At 33.8% G+C, this 13,430-nt stretch overlaps 2 protein-coding genes across 2 annotated transcripts; one reads left to right on the top strand and one right to left on the bottom strand.

Moving 5' to 3' along the window:
* Positions 1-1,584: 1,584 nt before the first annotated feature.
* On the top strand, positions 1,585-9,956 carry LOC113235117 (apoptosis inhibitor 5). Its single transcript, XM_026470694.1, has 8 exons — positions 1,585-1,802; positions 1,892-2,053; positions 2,233-2,577; positions 3,192-3,389; positions 3,546-3,737; positions 8,273-8,533; positions 8,662-8,817; positions 8,912-9,956. Exons 1-8 carry the CDS (start codon positions 1,728-1,730, stop codon positions 9,191-9,193), a joined length of 1,671 nt encoding a protein of 556 aa, XP_026326479.1. The 5' UTR covers positions 1,585-1,727; the 3' UTR covers positions 9,194-9,956.
* Positions 9,957-11,808: 1,852 nt separating this feature from the next.
* On the bottom strand, positions 11,809-13,142 carry LOC113235418 (mediator of RNA polymerase II transcription subunit 7). The gene is made up of 3 exons (XM_026471100.1): positions 12,939-13,142; positions 12,585-12,853; positions 11,809-12,066 (listed from the first exon to the last, which is right to left on the bottom strand). Exons 1-3 carry the CDS (start codon positions 13,125-13,127, stop codon positions 11,862-11,864), a joined length of 663 nt encoding a protein of 220 aa, XP_026326885.1. The 5' UTR covers positions 13,128-13,142; the 3' UTR covers positions 11,809-11,861.
* Positions 13,143-13,430: the final 288 nt, after the last annotated feature.

Below are 13,430 nucleotides of genomic sequence, written 5' to 3'. Positions count from 1 at the left end.
TCTAGATCATTACATTACTTTTAAGAACAAAAAAAAATAAGTTCGTTCAATTTTTGTAATTATTTCTACATTTTAAAATATGACGTTATTACTTCGTGGTTGATAAGATTTTGTGTATTTATGTAGTCTGTGGATTTTATAGTCTGAATATTAGTTCCTAATATTTTGTGTTCTTTTTTAAATTTCATTTTATTAAGTTACAACTATTTTTAAGGTAAAGTCTATAGCTGGGTATAGAGAGAAAATGTTTAATTTATTTATATGTAATAACTGTACTATAAATAAAATAAAATTAGGATTGAAGGAACGAATTTAAATTTTATTTTATTGAATTATTTTAACGTTCAGGAAAAGATTTTAAGTTTATTCACTATTAATTTTATTATTATTAATTAATTAATAGTAAATAAATTATTATTTCCAGACTCTTACACTGTTTATGATGTTTAACTACATAATAACTGTTTGATTTATATAAATTTGGTCATATAATTACGATTTCGTACACTTTGGTTTAACTACTTTAAATTGTGTCTTAAATAAATATAATTTTGTCTAAATGAACCATCTACTTTATTTACTTAATATTTTGCAATATAATGACGTTATGAGATATTCTTTGCAACAGTTCAAGACCTTCAACTAATAGGTACTTACTATATGGTATTAACAAATCGAACAATAAACCTATAATCATAGAGTATTCGTAAGTCAAACTTTAAAAGTTATTTTCTCAAAACTATTGTGATGTGGGTTGATACATTTTGGCATAACTCTGTTTAATTGTCCTTCTAATACTTTATGTTTTCAATTTCTCTTAAGTAACTTAGTTCACTTATTTGGTTTTTTTTCATAGTCTTTTAAGCGGGCGGAGTAAATATTTATGTTTTCACTGTCACTTAAAATTATATTATTATCTTCTATCAGTTTGAACAAAAACTTTGAATTCGTAATTAGTGGAATTTTCATATGTCTTTTCAGGATAAACTCTTTTGTAATTTGGTTTAAAATAAGGAATATCGTTATAACTTTCTTCATCACTATTTCTTTCTTCGTATTTTCTTCATAATATACTTAAAATAAAATTAATCTCTGTAAAAACTGTAGGAGGAAGCGGGACAGTGTGACACAGGGGGCACATTCATACTCGCTCTATGGAATCTATGAATACTACTAATTTAATTAGTAATGAATGATCATTCAAATCATTCGAATACGAAAATTAGTAGGTTACTAATTGGACATTCGAATGACAGGATTACGGATTACTAACGTGTCGAATATTGAAATCATTTACAATCGCGCATCCATCGCTATACTTGGATACCTACAAATGTAGTGTTGTCCCCATCAAATTTGGACAAGATTATTATTTTTTATCGAATTCAAGTTATTCGAATGCTCAATAAAAAACTTTTAATAAAGGTTTTAATTACATAGTCGAAAATAACACGCATTATAAAAATAAACAACACGATCATTACTTAATTTTCTATGAGTCACCCAACTTCCACCACTTTCGATTTTGTTGCTGTCTGATGTCGCCATATACACCAGTGCTGCCTGTCAGTCTGTATACAAGCCGAGCGCGCCCTGCCCCTCACTAGTCTACTTATGGCGGGCGGTGTGTGAGCGTCATTGTTTTCTTGTGTTAATTTGTCTATGCAGTAATTGTTCGTATCTTATGACTTCAGATCATTAAACAGTGTTAAATTTTGTGTATTAAAATGTCAGGGGATAATATTGAAAAATTATACCAAAACTACGGTATTTTAGCTGATGCAAAAGATGACATATCGCAGGTACGTTTTCTAACCTCTACTTCTTTTTCATTTATGTATTGCATGTTCTTCTATTTCTGTGTTAATAACGGTGGTAATAACTATTTCAGCATGAAAAAGAGTATTTGGAGATATTAGCGGCGGTAAAAGGGTCGGATAAAGAAAAACGTTTAGCGTCACAATTCATTGCGAAATTCTTCAACAGTTTCCCAAACCTTGCAGAACAGGCCATTGAGGCTCAATTTGATCTTTGCGAGGATGACGACGTAGCCGTAAGTACACTAATTGTTATTATTTACGTTTTAATATAAAGTGTTACTATAATTGTAAACTATGTATCAAAGGTGGTGAGATATTCAACGAGGCACTTATAAATTACACGTCAACCTTTACAAATTCCGATAAATAACATGCTTTGTGGATTGTAATTAAAGTGAATTATTCATTTTAGATCCGAAAGCAAGCCATCAAAGATTTACCTAACCTCTGCAAAGACCACAAGGAGCACACACAAAGAATTGCAGATATCCTTGCTCAGCTGTTACAATCAGATGATACTACAGAAATCAATGTTGTGACAAATTCCCTAATTACAATCTTGAAAGGAGACCCAAAAGGAGCTTTAGCAGGAATATTTTCCCAGATTCACCAGAATGTAGACAGCGAGGTCGCAAATGAAATAGTTAGAGAGCGTTGCATTAAATTTCTGGCCACCAAAGTCAAACAACTTGGCAGAGAAGTTATCAACAAAGAAGCTGAAGATTTGATTATTGCAGAGTGCAGAAAAATTTTAGAGGTTTGCAATTAGTAAGATTATCAATGACCAACCCCAAAGCCTACTTGACAGTATTAAATTTAATGTGTAAACAAAATTTAAACTTAGTGAATCATTGAGAATTTGAAATTTCTTTCTGCACACTGGGCAGACTTGGCATAATGTGGTTAGGTCCATGATCCATATGACTCTCAAATATGTTTACTATCTATTGTATAGGGATGCTATCCCATAAAACACTGTAGACACTTTATCATTGGGCAAGAACAATTTCTAAATGCTGATCAGTGCCCTCATTGGGCGGGGTTTCTATAAGGATATGTTCAACCTCAAGCTAAAACAATGTTGTCCTCTAATGTTAACAAACTCCTGGGCAAAAATGTGAGAAATAAATCTCCCAGGCCAAAGGAGATTTAGACAGTTGAAGCTAAGAAAATCTGAGTTCTCTTATTTGGTTGCTCATGGTTCTGAGTTATAATTAGTGGGGACAGTAGACCAATCATTGATTGCATTGAAGGATTGTATGGAATAAGCCAATCTAATAGTAATACCATAAAATTACTTTAAATGATAAGTTCACAGTATTAAGATAATTGTAATAATTAGTTTTTACAAATGAGAAGTTTTCTCTGCAGGATGTAGTGGCTGAAGAGTTTGAGCACATAATGGAACTGCTTACATGGTCTCGTTTGGGGAAAACACCATTAGGGAAGAAAGAATTGGTTCAGATTGTGGCAGCCCTTGCTTTTTCACCTGATGACTGGCACCCTGAAGATCCAGAATATGTGGATAGGATCATTCAATGCACTCAACATGCATTGCCTTTATTTTCGGTATGTTTTTTTTAGTATTTACTTGTTTGTTTAGGTTATTTACATTTTTCATATCATTCCAAGTTCATTTAATCACAACTTGTTATTCTGTTACACATTCTAACTGTGCAAGCTAAAAGGAATAATTTAGTTAATGCCAAATATTGATTTATACAGACACAAGTGGATTCCACACAATTCGTCAATTTCTTCTGTGATCATGTATTACAAAAATGGAATGAAATTACAACACCGGAAGGAAATGATTCTAAATTAGAACTTCTGAAGATATTTGCTGAGGTTACAGAGCACTGTGGAGATTTAGAAGACGTTCAGAAGAAAATTGACACTGTTTATGATGTAGTTATGGTAAGTTCTTTGTTTTTAGAGAGTCATACAGAATCAATTCAAGTCGGGCTTGACACTTGAAAGTTAAACTTACCTGTTGTATAGCCACTAATGATGAGGAAGGTCCAAGGAGTGTTAGATGTGCTCTTATACTCAAGATGTGCCAAAATAGATTTTATTTTTATTACATCCAACATTTTCCAGCACATTGTGTGTAATGTGAGAGTTTAAATTCCAGGAACATTAATTAATTTATGAATATAATAGACAAATCTTTATTTCATACATGTACATACATACATAATCCTTGTCCAGGCATCTCATGCTCCGAGTAAGGCCATAGTATGTACAGAAAGATAATTTACTTGCACAGACTTTCAATATGACCAATACTAGTATACATTTTCAGTACAAAATACAGCACAATATGAAGACTATACCTGTTTTTATGGAACTACCTTCAATTCGAAACTTATGTACAGAAATTCCTTTTTATAACATGTTAATTTATTTATTTATAGCCTTTATTGCTGATAACTTGTCTTACACATTGTATGACTTGCATACTTATTATATTTTACTTATTTATTATTACTCAATTTGTTGACTTGGTGCCTTCAGCTTGGCCTCTTCCAGAGATTTCCATTTCTCCCTACCTTTTACTGCTTGCTTCCATGTTCCTCCAGCAACATATTTAAAATCGTCTTCCCATCTAAAGTATGGTCTCCCTTTCTTCCTTTCTCCCTCTCTTGGGTACCATTCCACAATATCCCTTGTCCACTTATCAATTTTTTCCCTCATCATGTGTCCTGTCCATCGCCGTTTTTGCTGTTTTATTATGTGTGTGATTTTTTTAGTCTTTGATTTGCTTTCAATTGTGGTCAATTTTACTTTTGTACCAGCCACAGACGTGCCAGAATGTCTAACCCACTTCCGACATTCAGGCACGTCTTGGTACAAGCAAAGTTACAATCATGCCTTGTGCATCAGCGTAGAACACACGTACCAAATTAGTATAAGTAGCTATACAAAATGTAAACCTCACTCAGTCAACCAGACTCAGTCAACTAGACTCAGTCAACCAGAGTCAGTCAATCCTCATTCAGTATCCAGTAAACTCTCATCAAATATCCACAACATATATATTTTATTTTATACCATGTCACCATGGTAAAGTGGTGACCCCGACGAAGAACAGCCCGACGATGGTAAAACTTTATCTGTGTAAACTTTATCGGTGGCTGGTACAACTTTATCTTTCAATTTTATGTTGAGCACACTTCTTTCCATACTATTCTAAAAAACATCAAGTTTTTTGTAATGTTTTTTTAGTAAGTGACCATGTCTGGCATCTATATGTGGTCACCGGTACAATGCACATATTTATTACTTTAGATTTGTATTTTGTATCAATTTCTTTTGATTTCAGGACTTCTTTGAGTGACGAGAATTTCCTCCACGAATTTGTGACTCTTCTTTCAATTTCTTTGTCTGTTTGGTCCTTTGTGGATATGATTTGGCCCACATATTCATATTCATTCACATATTCAATTATATTGCCAGTTATCGCAACCTGTTCTTTAATATTGTTTGTCATCAATGTCGTTTTGCTGGTGTTTATAGTGAGTCCTACTTTTTTGCTTTCCGTGTCCAATTCTCGAAGCATAGTTTGTAGCATTTTTGGGTTTTTGGCCAAGAGTATAAGATCATCTGTGAATCTCAAGTGGTTAAGGTGTACTCCATCTATACTCAAACTATATTCCTCCCAATCCTGATGTCTAAATATACATTTTTTAAGACAGCAGCGAATATTTTGGGCGATAGAGGATATCCCTGACAGACACCCTTTCTGATTTGAAATTCTTCTCCTGTAGTCTCTATCGGTATTTTTGCTTTACTTTTTTGTATATTTGTTGGATTAGTCTTATATATTTCTTTTGTACTCTTTGTTCACTGAGAGATTTCCAAATTTTATTATGTTTAAGTGAATCAAAGGCCTTATTACAATCTATAAAGAATACGTAGTATTGTAGTCCGTACTCATTACATTTTTCTATTATTTATTTTATTACAAGAATATGATCTATGGTTGAGAGGTTCTTTCGGAATCCAGCTTGTTCTCTGGACTGATTTTCGTCAAGAGCATGTGTCACGCGTGCCAATAATAATTTTGAGAAAACTTTGTATATGTTAGTCATTAGACTAATGGGCCGGTAATTATTTATCTGGGCTTTATAGCCTTTTTTGTGAAGAAGAGTGATTGTGGTCTTGGTCCATTGATCTGGAATGAGCTCTTTATCTGAAATGTCATTAAACAGACCTGTCAGATATTTTAGTATAGCATCAAGAGTACCTTTTAATAGCTCATTAGTCATGTTATCCTCTCCAGGAGCTTTATTATTTTTTTGAGTTAAAACAGCCTTTTGTACTTCGCTCTTAAGGAACATGGGGCGGTTTCTCCGTGTCTTTTTCTCATTTTCATTTGTCTCATTGTCGTCGTAAAGATATTTGTAAAATTTAGTAGCAATGTCCATAATATTCAGGCGCGTTGTGATTTGTATTTGTTTGTGGTTTTTACTATATAATTTTTTATTTTTTCAATTCTCGTCTTACGTCTGAATTTCCTTATGCTTTCCTTTATATTTTTGCTTGTTTTAGTTATTTCAATCCTATTGTTTTTCCTATCTTGAAGTAGTTGCTGTCTTTGCTTAATTAAGTGTCTAGCTTCTTCTCTTACCTTATCTTTCTTTTTCGGAATATGTCTAAAATTATTATTGATATTTGTAAGTTGTTTCTCGAAAAAATCGTATTTTTCTTGAATACTTTTGAAGGCCTTCATTTTGCAAAGTTCTTTACTCAACTGATTTTACATAGATTCTGAGATTAGTAGAGGAACTTTTATCTTGCCATTGTAATGAGTTTTCGGGATAACTTTGGGCTCTTCATAACGATTTCGGCTCGGACCAAACAGTGATCAAAGTTAAAGTTAAGAGGATATTATTTACGATATCTATATTTAAAATTGTGTGTTTTCTGTTAGTTAATATAAAATCTCTTTCATCCTTCTGTCTGTTAGGTGATATCTATGTCCACTTCTTATTATGTCGTTTTTTGAAGAAGGTATTTATTATGTACAACCTGTGCTCCAATGCAAAGTCGATTAATCTTTCGCTATTGTCATTCCTCCGGCCGGTACTGAAGTTACCAACCGTGAAGTTTTGTGCGTTCATAGTGGAGCCTAGTATGCTGTTAAAATCACCCATCAATGTCATATTACGATGTGTTTTTTCTAAAGCGTTTTCCAGAATGTCATAGAAAACGTCTTTGTCCCTTTTACTCGCTACCCCTATAGGCGTAGAGCGTATGCTTGCACTATCGACCATTTATTTTTATATCCGGAAAGGTTTATGTTTAAGACGGCTATTCCCTCAGATATACCAATGAATTCCTCTATCTCGTTTCGCAATTCTTGTTTCACTATAAAACCGACACCGAATACTTCGTCTCGCTTTTATAGTAAAAATATATATTGTTTAAAATCAATAATTTCTTCTCCTATTCTTCGCACTTCACTTAGGCCTATTATATGCCTATATTTTTTAATGCTTGTTCTAATTGTAGTAATGATGAATCTGTTCGGAATGTTCTGACATTGTACGTTGCTATAAATATGTTATTTTTGTTTAGTTCATTTGTTTGCTTAGCGTGTTTCATTTTGTCTGGAAGGTGGTGGTCAATTACCCCACGGGGACTAGCCGGCTTGCGGTGCTTCCGGTTACCGTTTTCTAAACGTCGATTCTTGGTTTTTCCAGGTAAAGAATTGCTACGGTGTCTCAGGGTCGTATTCCAGAACTCTACTCAATGCTCAAGTCAGGATTTGAGCAGACTTGAGTATGATTTCAATCACTGGAAATACGACCCTATTGGCAAGGACTTGAGTCTGATTTTCAGTGCTCACTGCAATACTCAAGTCCTGAACTGAGAATGAGAACTGAGTCCAGAACTCTACTCAATACTCAAGTCCTGGCTTGAGTATTGAGTAGAGTTCTGGAATACGAGCCTTAGTGTCTCAAATGGGGTAACTTCCTGAATTTTGGCTTTGATGTGCTACATGTTTAAGGTGATCGGCATGTTGATAATTTCCTTTTCTCTGTGTCTCATTTACTAGTTTGACTTGGTTGAAATTTTGTGTGTTTGCACATGCTAATATTGTTAACATTAATAATTGTATGGACATGTGCTTTTATATTTCTTTTAAAGCCCATTCAAGCCAACTGAATTATGAACTTTTCCAAGTGCTTTAATCTGAATAAATGTAAAAAGAAGGAAAACGAATTCGACATTAAACATAAAAAAAACATCACACTATACATGTTTTCTTTTTGTATCTACATAATTATAATAACTGAAAACCGGCTTCTCAAATTTTAAGTTTAACCCTGTGGGTTAAATCCGTTTATTAGGTGAAACTTTCTCTTCTTTCTGAAAATTCTCTAAAGTTCAGAATAAGTATGAATAAATTTATGTGGCACTTAAAAATATGTTTTTGTCTGCAGACTTATTTGCCTGAAGCACCAATAGAAGGAGAAGACAAAGGCGAAAAAGAAGCAAATGGCGATAAGACGGAAGAAAAATCAACCCCTTCTCTCCAGTTCTCTCATGTGGAGTGTGCGTTGTTTGCTTTGCATTCTCTCTGCCGCAAGGCTCCCGAGGCTCTTGGTGCTGACGGAGCACGGCTTAAGGCTCTCCGCTTACGTTTACAATACACTGCCCGACTCACACAGGGCTACATAAAGAAACTGAAAGAAGTTACACAGGTAATATTGCCATTTAACATCATAATTCTCAACTTCTCTCTAATTGATGTTTATAAATGTGCTGCACATGTTGTTCATAGCTCAAAGTATTGACTGATAGCTAACATTGGGCCAATCTTATTTTACAGGGAAAAAAAGAGGACTCAGAAGAAAATAAACTCAAGATTGCAGCTTTGAAAACTACGTCGAACATCAACACCCTGATTCGGGACATTTTCCGGACTCCTCCCAGTTTCAAAAGCAAAGTGCAATTATCCTTTCAAACGCAGAAGACAGAAAAAGAGGTAAAAAATTATTATTGTAATAACATCGATAATATTTAGTGTTTGATTTTTATTGGGAATATTACAAAATATAACAATATTCTTTCTGTTGCAGCAAAAGCCAACTGAGAAAACAGAAGAAAAGGACAAACAGTCGCCACAAAAACGCCATCGGCCAATTACATTTGACAATGGTGATGAAAAGTCTTCTCCGGACAAGCGCTCTCGAAGTGGAGACAGAAATATAAAAATGTACACACCCCCATCTGGCAAATACAGCTCCAGATTGAACAATAGTGGAAGGTTTTCGGGACCTAGCTTCAGAGGTAGAGGGGGTTATGGCAGACGTGAGTTTAGGGGGAATGGGGCGCCTTTCCGCAGGCGCAGCAACTACTAAAATTGCACCAGAGCTATACTTTGGTTAGAAAACTATAATTTTTGTCTGAGTATCAGTTCATTCATACGGTTTTTTGGCCAGATTCTGCCCATACACCAATTTGTAAATGGAGTATAAATATTTATTTAGTCTTCGATTTTTTCTCTCCATTCAATTTGTTGTATTTTCTCATGATGAGACTTGATTTTTGTTTTAGAATAAGAACTTTTATATTTCACAAGACACCCGTGAATGCAGACCGTAAATACTTATTTTGCTAATGTTTTTAAAGTATCGTATGTGGTAGCTTCTCTTTAGAAGGCAGTGTATGTTGTGTTTCTGAACTTCGTGGCTGAACCACAATTTTATCTTGAGATTTCATTAGGTTTTTATATTTTGGGAAAGAAAGATCCTGGAGCTTTCAGTCTATTTCGTGTCTGAAGATTTCAGCCATTGTCCAGCAGATTTTTACAGAGACCAGTGGAAGGAGACAGGCAAGAAGCAGTGTTCACTAAGTAGGTAACCTCAAGCACGGGAATCCTATTGGTCACATAACATTTTTAGTCCTATTACTTACAACATCTTGCTTGTAATAATTACTATTCATAATTACTCACTTATATTAATGATCGTTACTCTTTAGTCTTTATACATAATTTTAATTGCTAAGTATTATTAGCAATTGCATGATTATTATTGAATACAATAATAATCATTATTCTTTGTACAGTTTTATCATTTATATCTCACACAACATTTTCACACAAAAAAAATTTCAGACACAAATTTTGTAATTCATAAAATTAATATTTAGAAATTTGATTAACTAATAATTTTGTAAAAAATGTAAAATAATGGAACAAGTTAATGAAAAATAGTCAAATCGTTCCACAAGTACAAGAACATTGCTTCCAATTCAGACACTATACCACAATACAAACCGCGCGTGCCATGGCAGTGGCGGCCGGCGAGTACCCAAACTGAAATATTAATTAGTAAGTAATTTTGAGATATTCAAGATGATGAGCATATTTCGGCAGAGCCATTAAAAGTGATAACATTATGTATAGTGTATGTTATGAATTCTGGATTTAGAAGTTAAGTTTTTATAAATACTTACGGCAACTTAATTATGAATAGTAATAATTATAAAGAAAAATCCACAGTAAAAAAAATTAAAAGAATTTTATGTGTGCCAATATGGACCCAACAGAACTTTACTGTAGACATTATTATACATGTAAGTATTTACTATTTTATATATGTTACTCAAGCACGGCTGATGCCTGACTATACATGTATTTCTGAGGCACTTGGCAGATTTAGCAGATAAGTATTTAGTTCATTAAGGAATTACTTGTAAATGACTTCACCAGAGGTGATTACGGCGCTAATTGCCTCCCATTTCCTGCAAGCGCTTCACTCGGTTTCTGGGTAAGTAGCGGATATTATAGTTAATGTTTTAATAGCCCGTCATCCACAAAGGAAGGAGGATAAATGAACGAGTTCCATGTTTTAACATATTCCAGATTTATTCAGGGCTTTGCTGGAGCAAAGGAGTCCCTTCACATGGATAATTTTAAGAATGTGTAAGGCTTTCTCCCTAATAAATTTTTTCAACAATTATATTTAATTTTCTTTCCTGACCCATAATCGTGATCAATAGCTATCTATTGATGTGCCTATGCACATTTTAAAATAAATTTTACACTTGATTGCATATAAAAAATGTAATGGAATGCATAACACAGAAAACACCTTTAAAGGTTAATTCTTGAAATGAATTGTAAGGCAGGCCGAAAAAAAGTTTGTGATTCAATAGCTGTTTAGACTATTGAGTCATATATTTTATTAAACGGTATAATAGGGCGTGATATTACTATATATTTGATGTACGTCCATTGTTTTTATATTTTAAAAATTACTGATTAAAGCAAGTCTCCGGAGAAGTAGGTAAAAATGTTTTGCTAGATCAAATGGTTTGTTGGAAAGTAAATACTATATAACGTCTACATAACGTATAACGTCTTATTTCTTCCGAGTTTGGGTGTAATTTGTGGTTGACTACCTGTGTGTATCAGTGACATCCGCGATACAGGGTTTCCCTGGTGCGGGACTGGGTGTTATAATATAAAAAATATTTCATGAAAAAAATCAAGCACCAACTCCGCGTAACTTCCGAAATAATAATTTTATAAGTTTTCGGGACATTGAAGTTCCCTAGTGCGGGACTATCAGTGTGTGTTATAATATAAAAAATTTCCTTTAAAGAACTATACAACAGAACTTTTTCTGTGACATGGGCAGAATCATCATTTTCAGCACCTAAGAACGTACTTAAGTAGCAATAAGGATTTTAAAAAAGAAGAACTTCACTTTACAAAGACAGTTTGCCTCTCCGAAAAGAGAACACATGCATGATTGCCGGACATCCTGGATGACGTGCATTGTTTCGGTACGTCATCAGCATAGGGCGTAGGAGATTCGTTACATAGTCTCTCAAGGTAGTGCCAGAGAGAGCTTGTTAGGTTTTAGTTGGTACGAGTCTGACATAACCTTCGCCTCCCTGGGCAGAGGGTCCATGAGAATACCCTAACATAAAAAAAAGGTTATTAAAACATAAATACATTTTAGGTAAATTTGTAGGTTTATTTCTAAAGGCAAACATAAAATTACAAGTTTTATCCATTCATCTCATGTTATCTACAACATTACACATGATTCTGTCTAGTTCATAACACTGGTCTGCATTGGCATGATCATTAGGGTTGCTTTCCATTTGATCCAATATTTCAGTAGGTACTTTGAAATTGCTTTCAATCTCATTTTGATCTGGAAGACTTTGAAGGGCATTTTGTAAGATGTCTTGAACTTTATCCAAATGTTTCTGGAATCTGTAAAATATAATACAAAAAAATGTTACAAGACAATAAAAAGAGGCTTCTTTTTTTCTAAGCTAGAACACCACTAAACTTTCACACACAATGTGGATAGATAATAATTATTTAGTTTTCTTGCATTTACACTACTATTATAAAGCAATAAACTACTTGATTTTTTATTTCTTTACCCATGTTAAATCGATTATTTAATTGGATATTTCTTGTTTGAAAAATATTTTGTGGCACTTCACATGGCTATTTATATTTGCATATTTCATATATTTGGCAAACAATCGCCATAAATTTAAACAGCTTATGTATTACATTTTACTTTATATTAGATTTACTTGCATATTTGACTCCTTGATGTGTGTCAAGAAACCGATCAGCACATGCTATCTACACATGGTGATTGTTTGCCAAATATATCAAATACTCAAATATAAATAGCCATGTGAAGTGCCACCATTAGGTTGGTAGTTTATGACAATTAATCAAATATTGATGAATTTTGAAATAGGTATATTTACCTCATAGCAGTTTCCACTCTTTGCCTTTTTTGCAATTCCATCATCACCCTTAAGGTTTCCCTGGCCTGATGAGGTCTAAATTCATTGAGCAAGTGGTGAATATGGATGAACAGCAGACTGAGATCTTCAACCTTCTCAGCCCTTTTGGGCGAGTCAGGACAGTGTACTAACAAATCTAAGAGATCTAGAAAATTGACCAACAAAGAATGATTCAGCTTCTTTAGTTCCCGTCTTCTGTCAAAATGCATAGGATAAAGCCTACGGAAACCCTGCAAATGTAAATGTTATAGTTCTAAGTAAACTTAATTTCCATAGGCGTATACTTCAAAAATAAATAAAAAATAAAATGATTACCTGACTCTCTAGTGATCGAATGATGGTATCATCTGTGTTAAATGTATGACCAAACATTGAATATGAATCTTGAATACGACGTGGGGGCAACGGTGCCGTATTTCTTCGCACATTCTCATCTGTGTAAAAGTTGTAATACTGCATAGGTGGCAAGGGTAAGGAGCTAACTTGAGCTGTTTCTGAAGACATTTTGTTAAGCGATAAATATTATCCAATGTAAGAAATTAATTTTATTCGAAACTCAAGCTTATAAAATACATCACAACATCCCGAAACCACCCCGAAACGGTATGCAGTGTTGCCAGTTCAAATCTGAGAAAGTCGGAACATATTGCACAGTGTTTTTTTTCCCCTAAAATCGAAGATGTCCCTGTTAACAAACGAATAAAAAGAAACGTTTCATTCCTAATGCATGAGTAAAACTCCCGTGAGTCTCACAATAATAGTTTTGGAGAAAACCTCAACCAAAGTTTACGTCCCTTAATTGATATT

Source organism: Hyposmocoma kahamanoa, unplaced genomic scaffold, assembly GCF_003589595.1.
Source record: "Hyposmocoma kahamanoa isolate Upper Pololo Valley unplaced genomic scaffold, ASM358959v1 87, whole genome shotgun sequence".
Lineage (NCBI taxonomy): Eukaryota > Metazoa > Arthropoda > Insecta > Lepidoptera > Cosmopterigidae > Hyposmocoma > Hyposmocoma kahamanoa.
This window is presented reverse-complemented; position numbering and strand designations above follow the sequence as displayed.